Here is a 12,971-nt window from a genome sequence, read left to right as displayed (position 1 = left end):
GACAAGTGTGGTAGCAAGTAGGCACTCTCACGTAGTTCTGGTAAGGGTGCAAATAAATACAACTTTTTAAAAAGAAGAGAAATGTCCTAAAATACATCAAAAAGCTTAAAAATGTACATATATTCACTTGGAGCCAGCAATCACATGTCTAACTAACTAACTGATGACTGTGATGATGATGCATAGCCAGAGATGGAAATTATACAACGGCTTTAAAACCAGATGCAGAAGGATCAGTAACAACATGGGGAAAGTAGGAAACAAAACCCTACGTGGAGTGGGACTTTACTTTGGAAAAATCAATGTGTGTATCACCACAGACACACAAACAAGGACATTTGTAAATCAAGAAGACAGACACTAAAATACTAAGAGAAGTGATTCAGGGAGTTAGAGTAGGGATTTTAGCTGACTGCTTTTTCTTTTTAGTAATTTGTCTTTATGACTTTTGTTCAGGTCTCTTTATAAACTCACTTTTTAAAATTTTAATTTTTGCAGTACAAAATGATTACATTCATCGGGGGAGCTGGCACATATCATAACATATCTTAATGCTTTTATGTCCCCTTTCCTTCCTCTCCCTTCTGTTTTACCTTATATTTTAATGCCTTTATCAAATTAATTTTAGAACAAAGATGAATTCATTCAGTATTTAAGGGGAAAATTACCAAAGGGAAGGGGAACAGTACTCCGCCCTAAGGCGCATGCTAGGTAAATAGCTAGTTAATCTATTAACCACCCTTGTGATACAGCTGAATGATTTATTGGTGTTGGGTAACACACCTGAATGTTTTGCGGTTTTCTCTAGACACAGAGATTGAACCAAAGGAATGACTGCCCCATTGGAGGTGTTGGCAGACCCACATGGAAGGAGATTTAACATATAAGCTGGCATTTATTAGATCATAAGTCAGAGGATAAAGGCAGACATTTAGCTTGCCCAGGACATTCTCAGTTACTGCTTTGTCTCTTGCCTTCCTACCTGAGCTCCTAACCCTACATAGTGTGCTCCAGTGGTTTGTATGCAGTGACCCCACCCCTCACTTCTCAGCTTCCCTTCTTCCTTGGTGACCACTGTGACCCACAGCTGCCGGGCCTCCCTGGGTCCCCTCCTCAACTGTGCATCCTGGGCCCTGTTCATTAAATCATTTAATGGCTATTGACTTCTCTAGCCATGTCTGTTTGTCTGTAGAAATTAGAGCCAAAGGAGGGATCAGCAGCCATAGCATGGCCTTTGATGGTGCGCTCAGACTTCCCGGCTGCTGGGCATAGCTGCTGAGATGGCAGAGGTGATAACAGGGGCTGGGAGGGGCGAGCGGGACAAGGAGTGGTGCAGGGGGAGAAGGGAGAGGAGGAGAGAGAGAACAGAGGCCATGCAGTCTAGCTAAAATGACTGAGAACCCTAAAAAGAGGGCAGAAAACTGGAAGACATTGCTAGTTTGTGATTCATGGCTAAAATATTTTGTGGGCTCAGATTTGTCAGGGAGGATGGGATCCGTCTGGAAGAGGAGCACTCTGGCACTTGTGGCACACTTTCTCTGCTGGTGTGTGACGCTTTGGTTCTCTCCTCTGACCTTTGGGATGCACAGAAGGGTCTGTGAGCTACACAGGCCAATGCCCAACACTGCCCAGCTCCTGTTAAAGGAAAGGTCCCAGGGAAAACATCACCAGCTGCGTTTTCCTTCATCTCTCCACTTATCCTGTGCATAAACATCCAAAGCGGGGGTGGACTTGGAATCCCACTGCTAGCTGTTGTATGGGGCCGAGTTTCCTCGATGTATTTTTCAGAAAGGCAGTCTTGTTGTCCAGGGGCATTTAAGCTCCCTGGCCACTGCTCAAGTCCCAGAGACAGTTTAACAAGAGTTTTCCTTCCAGCATTCATCAAGCAACCAACTATCTTAAAGAAAAGGACAGAAAGAGAGGGGAAAGAGGGTGGGGAAAACAGGGATTCTCTAACTTTCCCGAGGCCACACTTAGGCAGGAATTGCTGAGGAAGAGTGAGTAACAGGAGGTGAACGGAAGATGAGTCACCTGGAAGACCCATACTGTCCTGTCCTTCTCTACACAATATACATCACATTTTATTCAATCAAGATCTGAGAAACACAGAGCAAAAATTAAGAGCAAAATAAATGATAGAGATTAGGAAGCAGGGAAATACAGTGTTCTCAAAGGGGAAAAGGGGTCAAGAGACAGAGGGAGAGATAAAGGATAAAAAGGAATTGGGATGCTATGTGCGTGTACATGTACCGAGTTCACACAGAAATGTAAACACTATGTACTACAAAAATGTACTAATACTCTATGAATAAGTGTAAATACATTCCAGAATGCCTTACATGTGCTCAGCACTGTGTGCAATTCAAGTATGACATGCCTCAGTAACCAGCCACTTCTTATCATTTTGTTTTTAAAACTCTCTGGACAGCTCTGATTGTAACAAACTCAGATAATAGTCACTATCTGAAACTATCTTGTTTCCTTTCTAGACATCCTCCTCCCATTAAGAAAGCAAGTTCCTTAGCACAGGGAAGTTGTGGGGTTTACTCTGCAACCCCAGTACTTGGAAAGAACCTACGACATGAAGAGGCTTGACGAATATTTGTTGCCTGAACAGAAAGGAAGGGATAGCGATTCTGGCACGCAGCAGGAAGTCCCCTTTCACACGACAGTCAGCAATTCGGTGAGAGGCCACAGCTGTGGAATGCCAAAGCAGGTTGTACAGCGCATAGGATTTAACGAGCAAAGCAGAAGGATGGTAAGAAAGTGCTGGCCCCTAAACTGAACATATGAACATATGCTCTGGCAGTGAAATTGGGAGTGTTGCTCTGATTCTGGGTCACACTGTGTGAGCCACAGAGGGTACCAGCTTGCTTAGCCGAGTGCAGATGGGTAGTTTCACCAGTTCCTGTACCATGAAGCCTACCCAGGCCAGGCCAGGTTTGCCAAGTCTCCTGCTGAGAAGCAAGCCCCGGGCCCATAAAGTGTTCAGTGCTTTGGCCTGAACCAGCACTTCATTTCCTCAAATGAGTGGCTAATCGGCTCCTTGAGCCAACCCCAATTCCTCCGCTCAAGCCACGGCTTCTGACCCTTAGCCAAGTCATCAGCTTGTCAGTAAACCTCACTGGATTTCTTGCTGTAAACTTTTCTTCTAACTCTACCCTACTATTGTTTAAAACCCAAATAATTATAGAATCTTATTTAATCTGAACATACAAAGAAAATAAAAAAGGATTTTACTTTGTCATAAGGAATATAAGAAACTATTCTCTATATTATATTCAGTTCTCCATACTATATAAAAATATATTTCATTTTATTTAAAATCAGATATTAACAGTATATAACTCTGTTTAAAGTAGATAAAGTATATAACTCTGTTTAAAGTAGATAATACTGTATTATCCCCCTTTTATTGTTGGGGAAGTTGAGGTTCAGAGGGGCCAAATGACTATAGTGTGAAGGGGACTTCCTGCTGCATGTGATATTGCTATCCCTTCCTTTCTGTTCAGGCAACAAATATTTGCTGAGCCTCCTCACATACTAGGCTCTTTCCAGGTACCACCAGTCACACAGCAGTAAGTGGCAGAACTGAGATTCAAAACAATCCCACCCCTGACAACCCTGTAAAATGCCTAATTGCTTGGCTATTTAGGTTTCAGTATCTGAGCCCACAGAGCACTCAGATATGAAATAAGCCCCAAAGATGTCTGTTGTATCTGCTTTGTTTTGCTTGTTGGTGTTTTTTACATCTCTGTAAACAACAGCTAACCTCCTTGACATCAGTTTATTACACATGGAATCTTACTTTCTTCATATCCTCAGGACCTAGAGCAGAGGCCAAAAGAGAAAGAATAGGGATTGGTAGAAAGGGAACAGGGAAGAAGGGTGGTCGAAAGCAGAAATCAAGTCTGTTAATGTATAATGGAAGGCGTACGAGGTAGCAGGTATGATATCCTGAGTGAGGTATGTGAACTCATTTTCATGGCAATGCTGTGTGGCAGATATTACTGTCTCTGTTTACCCACATGCAATTGAAGCATGGAGTTAAAGAATACTGGGCAATACAGCCAATATTAGAATTTAGGTGATTTAGCTCCAGAGTCTAAACGTTTACCCACGCCTGCACGCTCCAAGCCAGCCCCTGCAGAACGGAAGCAGACATCAGCCACAGAGTCACATGGCCCCATCCTTGGCGCCTTCATGAATAATTTGTCTTAAGTAGACAAATCAAACACTGATACACATATAAAAGTGGTCTACTCTTTGTCTACTCAAGTTCCACAGTCTTATGAACTACTCATTTTAAACTAGTCTGGTATAAGACATTCTACTGGTTGTTAAGCTTTTCATCCTGTGGTCTTTTATATTTACAATTGATGAACACACTTAGTGGTTTTGCCAGAGTTTGACTGAAAAGAGGGGCAAGACCAGCAAGGAAGACTATTCTCAGGTCCAGGACAGTTCAGTCTGGATCTAGATTTAGATTTAATCATAGCTTCTAAGATGATGCAATAGACCCACTCCCCAGGGAGGAAGAATGGGATAAAGCCAGGGTGGGTGGCACTCAAGAGCCATGCAACGAGAGCATAGGCCATGCAGTATGGTGGAGATGGGAGAACCAAGGCGCATTCATACATGAACAGAGCCTGACCATCAGGGTACAGGTGACAGAGATGGGCTTTGATTCCTGGAAATGGATCAGAACAGGATAAGTAGCAGAAACGAAAGTAGAAACTCAGTCCTAGGACCTGAGGTTCATAGAATCATTACGAGGTGGATGCAGTGGGCAAGAGAGGACGGAAACCAGATCTAGATGGTAGCATAGAAAGCCTGCCTGGGAAGGCAGAAACCCGAGTGCCAGGACTAAGATGCAAGGTCTGGGTACTGCCGTGGGGACTGCTTTTTGGTCCTCCCTGCTGCAGAGAAGAGGTGACCTATGTATTTCATGTGTCCAGTGTAGCTTGGTATAAAGAGTGAGTAGTGCTGACCCTTAATGTAAAGGGATCAGATCTTCACACTCCCAAACTGGAGAAGACAGGGGAAATGAAACAGGGGCTGGTTTGAGGTGTATAAGGTGGTCTATAATTAATCATTATAGCAAGTTTAACCAAGTCAAAGATATAACAATAATGCTGACGCACACACATGTTTGTATGCATGGGACTGTGCATACCAGTGAACTCCTGGGGAATAGAAACTGGGAAAAATCTCCTAAGGAGGAGACCCTACGGCAGGGCTCAGTGTGTTCTTTTATCCCCTCTGGTTTATCTGCTCATTCACTGTTGGTGAAGAGCCATGTTTATGTGCTACTTGGCTCTGACCCATATTTTTTACTCTGCCCTGTATTTAGCATAGTGAGCATGAATATTAATCAGGTGATTTCTGTTAATTAGTTTCCTCAGCACAGTGTGTACTTTCTTTGGGTTTTGATGGGTCAATAAAGTAGAGAATTATCCCAGTCATAGCATAAATGGCCCTGCCAAAAGAAATCAATCCTGAAAAACCTGTTGTTATTATAAAATAGCCGGCTTCTTTTTGAAAAGTTCAGCACGTATTGGACAAGCACCCAATGATTAGCTAAGGTCAGTGGCATAAAGTGAACAAAAATGGCACAAGCAGAAATGCTACCAAAAAAGAGTCAATGTTGGGAAAGTTTGTTTGCAAAGATGAATTAGGCATTCTCAGTACCAAGTGGGTATATGGGAATCGATCAAAAATCTAGCTTTAATTTTTAAGATCACTCTCTCTCTTTTACCTCTGTCTTCTCTCCTCTCACTCTGGTTTTTTTTCTCCTTATTTTATGCATAAAAATGCAACCAGCCTGAACTAAAGCAAATTGGTTTAATTCCCTAGAGGGAGAATGAACAAATTTCCCAGCAACTTTCTACTAGAGGCGTTTGTACGTGTGTATGCGGGAGGAATGTGAAGCAGACAGCTACGTAAACCAGTAATCAAATGAAACATTACCCATTTCAGAATGCCCTAAAACAGATTAGCATCACCAATTAAAACAGTGGGCAGGAGAGAAAGAAGAACCAAAGAAAAGAAAAGAAAAACAAAGTAAATATACGTAGTGCGGGTTTATCTTAGGAGGTGGAGGTGTTAGGGAGGAGTGCAATTGAAGGGGAATTAATTTACTTTTAAAGGCAAATCTGTCACCAGAGTGTTAGCAGGAGGTCTCTTTGATGGGAGAGAAGAAAGGGGTACAGAATACATTCAATAATTTCATCAAATTGAAATTTCAGCACTTTACCTAAATTGCCCAACCATTAGACACTTGTAGAAGCGTTTATACTTGCCCACTTTGAGTTGTTCTGAAATACCAGGTAAATAGAACACAAGAAGGTAAACACTAAGGGTTTTTTCTCCTTTATGACTAAGACTTCTATGGGAACACTAGTCCTTCAAGGACCACCAAGGCACAATATGTTCATTCAGTCATCCACTCGCCATTCATTTAACCCAGTGTTGATCTGTTTGTGCAGCCCTTGACTCTGGAGGTGTAGACATTCACAGAATAGGCTATGGACCACAAGGAGCCCCCAAGCCAAACACAGAAATTATCCCACCTTCCATATTTCATAACTTGGACTGCTCACAGAGCAGGACCTTTCCCCATACTCCCAAGGGCACAAGCAGTCATGTTTTCTTCCCTGATCATTTCCGTAAGCCCCTGGGCTCTGATGCTGACCACAAGTGGGGGCCGAGGGAGTGGGATTTTCTCCTACACAAGAGATACTCTTGGCTGGCTTGGAGCTCCTGCCAGCTGCACACCTACGAATACCACACACTTGTTCTCTTTCATTCTTCACCCTCCAAGTGGTTTTCCTAAGAAGGTGGCCAAGGGCTTGCAAGAGAGCAGCATATATAAGGTATGATAAAAAATACGGTGAATATTCAATTTTTTTTTGTCTTTTTGAGACAGGGTCTCACTATGCAGTTCAGGCTGGTCTTGAACTCACTTTTGTAGCCCAGGCTGGCCTCGAACTCATAGTGATCCTCCTACCTCAGCCTCCCGAGTGCTGGGATTATAGGCATGCACCACCATGCCTGGATGAATATTTAAATTTTTAAAAAATTTACTACAATAAAAGACACACTGCAATCAATCTCTCTCATAACGCTCCCCTGTGCTTTGAACACCCTTACCCCACAGTTCTTGGCAATGTGTCTTTTACCGTAATAAGATCTTTTAAATTTAAACATCAACTCTATCTTTCAATCATCTCTTGTATCAGTGACCTCTTGGGTGGCAACCTCCTAATTCTCACTGTGGATCCACCCACACAACAGATATCGCAGCTTCCTGGTGAGAGCCAGAACCCGCCCTGGTCCACGTGCCTTTGCTGGTTCACCTGCCATGACATACACCAGGCCTCGGATTCTGGGCACCTCTAACTCTTTCCTCTTAAAGATAAACCTCTATCTCTGCCCTTTGTCTTTGCTTCTCTGCCCTCTTCTCCCAATTCTCACCAGAAATTCTTTATACATTTTCCTTTTACTTACACACATGATTAAAAACTGGTCAAGTATGAACAAAGTATATTATGATCAGTCTTACATCCAGAGACTATTGCATTATTAAGAATTTCAAATAATCTTAATTACAAAACAAAATAAAAATATAAAATATAAGTAGGCATATGCATCTACTAAAGGAGTATATAGATATTAGAGTAACTAAAGGAGATTATAAAAACAATATGTATCATCTTTCTCATCCAGTCTTCTTCTCATCCAATCAGGAATATTTAGTTTTTTCTTGTCTTAGTATAGCTAGTTATTATAACAAAATACCTGAGGTTGGGTACCCTATTAAGTACAAAGGTTTATTTGATTCATAATTCTTTGGCTGGTACTAATGTACTCCCACCAGAGTTAGAACTCCAGGGAGAGAAAGACAGAGTGACAGAGACAGAGACAGAGAGAAAGAGACAGAGCTCCTTAACCCATTCATGAGGGTGAGGCCCCCCTGACCTAATAGTCTTCCACCAGGCTCACCTTTCAAAGACCTAATAGTCTTCCACCAGGCTCACCCCTAAACACCCCACATTGGGGGCTGCATTTCCAGCATATGAACACTCGGGGGCAAGACATATTCAGATCATAGTACTTTTCCTGTTTGGAAAACTGGTGGTGGCCACTGATCTTTTGGTAGGGTGGGGACAGGACAGGTCGCTGGGCCCCAGCTAGCAATTACCTGAACAGGAGTGGTGATCTTGGTAAAAGCCGTCCCCGCAGGTGGCCACACACTGTCCTTGCTGCATCAGCAGGGGAGGCCGGCAGGATGAGCACTCCAGCCCATTAGTGCAGGTGGAGCACTGTGGCTGGCAGGCTGGCTCCGGACAAGGTCAGAGAAAGAGGAAGGGGACCTCAGATTAGAGCACAGATACCACACAAGACTCCCCAGTCTCAAGGCTCTGGGTCCCAGAGAATGAACTATTCTAGCAGCCATCATACACACAGCACGTAATTCATATAGGCACTGTTCAGGTGCTTTCCGTATGGAAATGCCTTTCAACCTCACAGTAGTCCTGTGAGCCTCATTAATCCCACATTTACAGAGATGGATGAGCACAGGGAGGTGAAGGAACCAGGCCACACCACATCAGCCTCTGAGTCAGGCAGTGCAGCTCAGGAGTCTCTGATCTTCTCTTTTATCTAATAGCCCCCAATCTTTGTCACTCAACCTTTTTTGCAAAATTATCCTTTGATCATTTTCCTCTATACCCTATGGCTGAGATACAAATAATTCAAGAAGATTAAAGGTTATAAATCAAGAGAGAAAGTAGGGAGAAGAGAATAATTATAATAATAATAAAAGTAGCTAAGCCTTAGTGAGCCCTGCCTGTATCCTGGACACCATTCTAGGTATTTAAGAGGTATTTACACACTTAGTCTCCACAATAATCCTTGGAGAAAAGTACAAGGGTCACCTCCCTTTCACAAATAAGGATACTGAGGGAAAAGAGAGGTTGAATACTCACAGCCAGAGTATAAAACTGTGCAAATCTAAGTGGATAATCAACCTCACAGACCAGAGATGGGGAAAGTAAGACCTGACCCCAACCCTGCCACACTCTCCCAGGTAAGAGCTCCCCAGAGGGACAAGTGTTCTGCAGTGCACATGACCCATCCTTGGTGCTCTGGTAACTCCTAAAAGATAAGCTCTGTTGACACCCACTTGCGTGATTTGGAGCAAGTTCACTTCTCTTGTCCATCAAAGGATCCCCACATAAAAATGGAGAGCTCTACTTAAATGATCCCAAAGGTCTATGTCAATTCTAAAATCTATCTAGATTAACTGAGTGTTTTAGTAAATGATGTCAAGCATCCTGATAATAGTACAAGAAAGTCTGTAAAAATGGAACACCTCCAGCCACTACTACCTAGCAGACATTTCTGCATCACCCGTCTCCCAGTAAGCACTGAAACGTCTGTAGAATGTTAGAAGAAAGAGACCTGCAGGTACAGAGGCCAAGTGGCCTGTGGGTGATATTACTAACTGTTAGTCCTTTTGAGACACTGCATTTCCTGCACTCATGACTGCCTCCTTGAGCCTCAGTTTGAGAGTAATAATCTTTGAGGAGTCTCTCCATTCACTCCGCCGTACCACTTCCATGTTGCCCACCACAGCCATACCTAAACAGTGACTGCCAGCTTGGTAAAATGCCAGGCCGCAGCTGTGCACACATCGTCCATTCTCCAGCAACTTTGTGGGATCCTGGCAGAGGTCACAGCGGTCTGGAGAATGAGAGCAGGTCAAGCAATCTGGGTGGCAATGAACTAAAATCAAGGACAAAGAAAAGAACTCAGTGAGGAGCTTCCATATCCTTCAGAGAAAGAATCCACAGGCAATACACATTACACAGAATCTGAAGATGCTAAAAACAGCCTCATTAATGCTTCTACCTGCTGGAATGACCTCAGAAACAGGAATGACCATCTGACAATATGTGATCTCTACAGAATCAATAATTTATGACATCTTACAAGCTCTTCTGAAGTTTTGGCATGCACAAAAAGTTCAGACATAAAACTCACAATATTTAAAAATAGTTATTACAACCTTTAAAAATATAGTCAGTTTTCTTCTTTTTCTCTAGAATTTTTAATCTCATTCTCAGTAATTGTGATTTTCATTGCCCTCAGAAGTAATTCTCAGCAAAGCACTATTTTCAGGCTTTGAATTTGTTGAAGACCTGATTTCAGATACACAGTATGCAATAATTGACTAACTATTTGTTTTGGAAAGCTCAGAGAGCCACTTTGGTGAAAGTAACATAGCTAAACCATACAGTCGTTGCGCTTGTCCTGCAGTAAACTCCAGTGAAACACAGGATTAGCCAAGATAAGCGAAGTGCAGCCAGAGCACCTGCCGCTGTGAAAAATGGCAGCCCGTGGATGAAGACAATTAATTATGAACTATGAATGGAAAAAATGCCACTTCTCCAAGAGAGACTCTGAACACAGGCAAATCACTGCCCAGCCAGAGCAACTCCGAAGCTTGCCAACAATTACTAACTGGAACTAATTCAACCCCAGGTGATTTGAAAGCAGAATTGCAGAACAAGTAGATAAAATTTTCTTTTGGAAAAAAATTAATGAGCATTTAAACTTTAAAACCCCATTTGAGAACTCCAAAAGGAACCATCTGCTGAACAACTCACCTTAAAAAAAAAGGAAAAAGTGGGAGAGAGATAATGTCCACATCACATTTGTGGAGTTATTCTTATATTTTCACAAAAAAAGACAGATTTGCCTTTACAAGTTTTCAAACATTATTATTTGATTTTGACAGTAATTTATAAGATCTATTTGCCTTTACGAGTTTTCAAACACTACATTATTTGATTCTCACAATAATTTTGCAAGACAGATCAGGCATATTTTATTAACTAAAAATTAAGATTTAGAGAAGGTCAATGAGTTGCCACATGTCACACACAATCAGTTGAATTTGGTAAGTACATGGGTAAAGATTAAAAGTAATTATTAAAAAATTAAGAAATAAATTCCTACCATTGGGTGACAAAAGAAAGAGGAGCATGAGAATTTGGTTAAAATTTCTGCCTGTGAAAACCATCACATAGGGCAGGGACCTACCTGAAGTGCAGTCTGGGCAGCACTGCCCCTTCACCACCAGGGCCAGGGTGGCCACTGGACACGGTGGGCAAGAGGGCTCGTAGCAAGAGACCTGAGCCCCCTGGCATTCACACACCTTGCAAGGGCCATCTTCCCACTTCTCTCCCTCCTGCATGAAACAGGAATGTGTGATGTTAGCAGGGTGTGGGGACTCCGAGGACACTCTATGGGGAGCAGCTTGTAATTTCCATAAGTACAAAGGGAAGGCACCTCCTCAGCACTCTGCCCACCCCAACTCTGCAATGGAAACAAGTCCTAAATTTAAAGGGCAGGACGTCAACCTCTTTTCATCAGAAGAATGAGTTCAACTGCAAAAAGTACCTTAGGGCCACTAGAAAATATAAGAAGTATTTAAACTATATTTTTCAACCTATTTTTCTCTTATGCACACAAACACCAGGTGGATTACAATACATCTAGTGATTAGCAGGTACATTAAATAGAGTCTCCATAATAACAGGAGGAAGCTTGGTTAAAATCCTGTATTTCCTTACAGTTACTACAGGAAGAGTAACAGGCAAGGCATTATGTTCTTACAATTAAAGCTTTTGCAGGTCTATTATTCTGGGGTGTATATGTGCCATGACCTTTCTCACTCTAAAATACTTCTTTCAGCCAAGCAATTATAGTAATAAACATGACAGAGAATGCAAAGTGATTCTAAGGGCAATTCCTGTTTGCTCACAGTCCACTCATCCTGGAGAATGAAAAGGGACACAGGTCCCACCAGAATGTATCTGGGTGGTGAGGGAGAGAAAGCAGCAGAAAATGTGAGAGAAGGTTTTAAATAAATTTGGATGACATGTTTACTAAGCCAACTGATGTTAACTATTCTAAGCAATCAATGTGATAGTACTTAACAAAATAGGTGGGAAATGTCAGAAAACTGAAGAAAAATAATTTTGAAAAGGAAGAAATCCCACTTCTTCCATTTCAAGGAAGCTGCCTGGCTTCCTGGCCCCTGATGCCTTAACACTGAAAATGATAAGCTTGCTTGTGTGGATAAACTTGCTTGTTATTTCCATTTAAAAGCAGCCACACAAGGCCATGCTGCACACTGCTTAGAGGGGCCCAGTACACAGTATCATCTGGGGAACAAACACTGTACAACCCCAAGAAGCCCTTTCTCTTAGCGTGTTGCAATGCATGAAATTCCGCTGGTGGTCAAAATGAGTTTTCTAGGCCAGAGAAAAAGCAGGAGAAGAAAATCACCATGAGAAAGGGAAACCATGGATATCAGAGCTCATCACTAGAGAAACATCATCAGTATCAGTTGGTGAAAAAATAAGCTAAAGAAAGGAGCAAGCATTTAGTGGATCAAAGTCTTAGTTACTAGGATTTTTAATTCTTGACCACAGTGCCAATAAAAGTAGCTGTTAAAAATATTTTCTCTACGATAGTTCATTATTTGAAACAACTTTATAATTTATAAAAGTTTAAACACTTACTGGAATATGTTTAATTTCACTCACATTTGAGGATATCTAGGGACAAAGAGAAATGTATTTATTATCCTACTCAGAACACCATTTGGCTGATTTATTTAGTTTTTCACCAGGAGTTATCCATTTCCCCCCAAGTAACATGCAACTTCACTCACTTGTTATGAAGAGACATAAACTATGTTATAAAATACATCAAAAACAAGAAAAGCACATCGATATGAGGTACTACAACATAGGAAGTATATCTGAGTTCTTCTTCTCATCTTGTGCTTGAGCATTTGACTTAAATTCTCCTTAAGATGAAGGAGAATTCATGGTCAAGGAGTTGAAACTTTCAAAGGCAAATTCTTGAATTTGTGCGGCACCAGAGAACCACAG

At 41.9% G+C, this 12,971-nt stretch overlaps 1 protein-coding gene across 2 annotated transcripts in view; it reads right to left on the bottom strand.

Annotated features, from left to right (window-relative positions):
- Fras1 (Fraser extracellular matrix complex subunit 1) overlaps positions 1-12,971 on the bottom strand; it is a 410,067-nt gene that overhangs the window by 207,279 nt on the left and 189,817 nt on the right. For both annotated transcript variants that reach the window (XM_013516132.1, XM_005388203.2), the window contains 4 exons: positions 12,597-12,632; positions 11,110-11,257; positions 9,646-9,789; positions 8,204-8,338 (listed from right to left, as the gene is read on the bottom strand). In XM_013516132.1, the coding sequence (XP_013371586.1) occupies positions 8,204-8,338; positions 9,646-9,789; positions 11,110-11,257; positions 12,597-12,632 (463 nt within the window). The remainder of the gene's footprint in view (positions 1-8,203; positions 8,339-9,645; positions 9,790-11,109; positions 11,258-12,596; positions 12,633-12,971) is intronic.

Source organism: Chinchilla lanigera, unplaced genomic scaffold (assembly GCF_000276665.1).
Source record: "Chinchilla lanigera isolate Chin_1 unplaced genomic scaffold, ChiLan1.0 scaffold00032, whole genome shotgun sequence".
In the NCBI taxonomy this organism is placed as follows: domain Eukaryota; kingdom Metazoa; phylum Chordata; class Mammalia; order Rodentia; family Chinchillidae; genus Chinchilla; species Chinchilla lanigera.
This window is presented reverse-complemented; position numbering and strand designations above follow the sequence as displayed.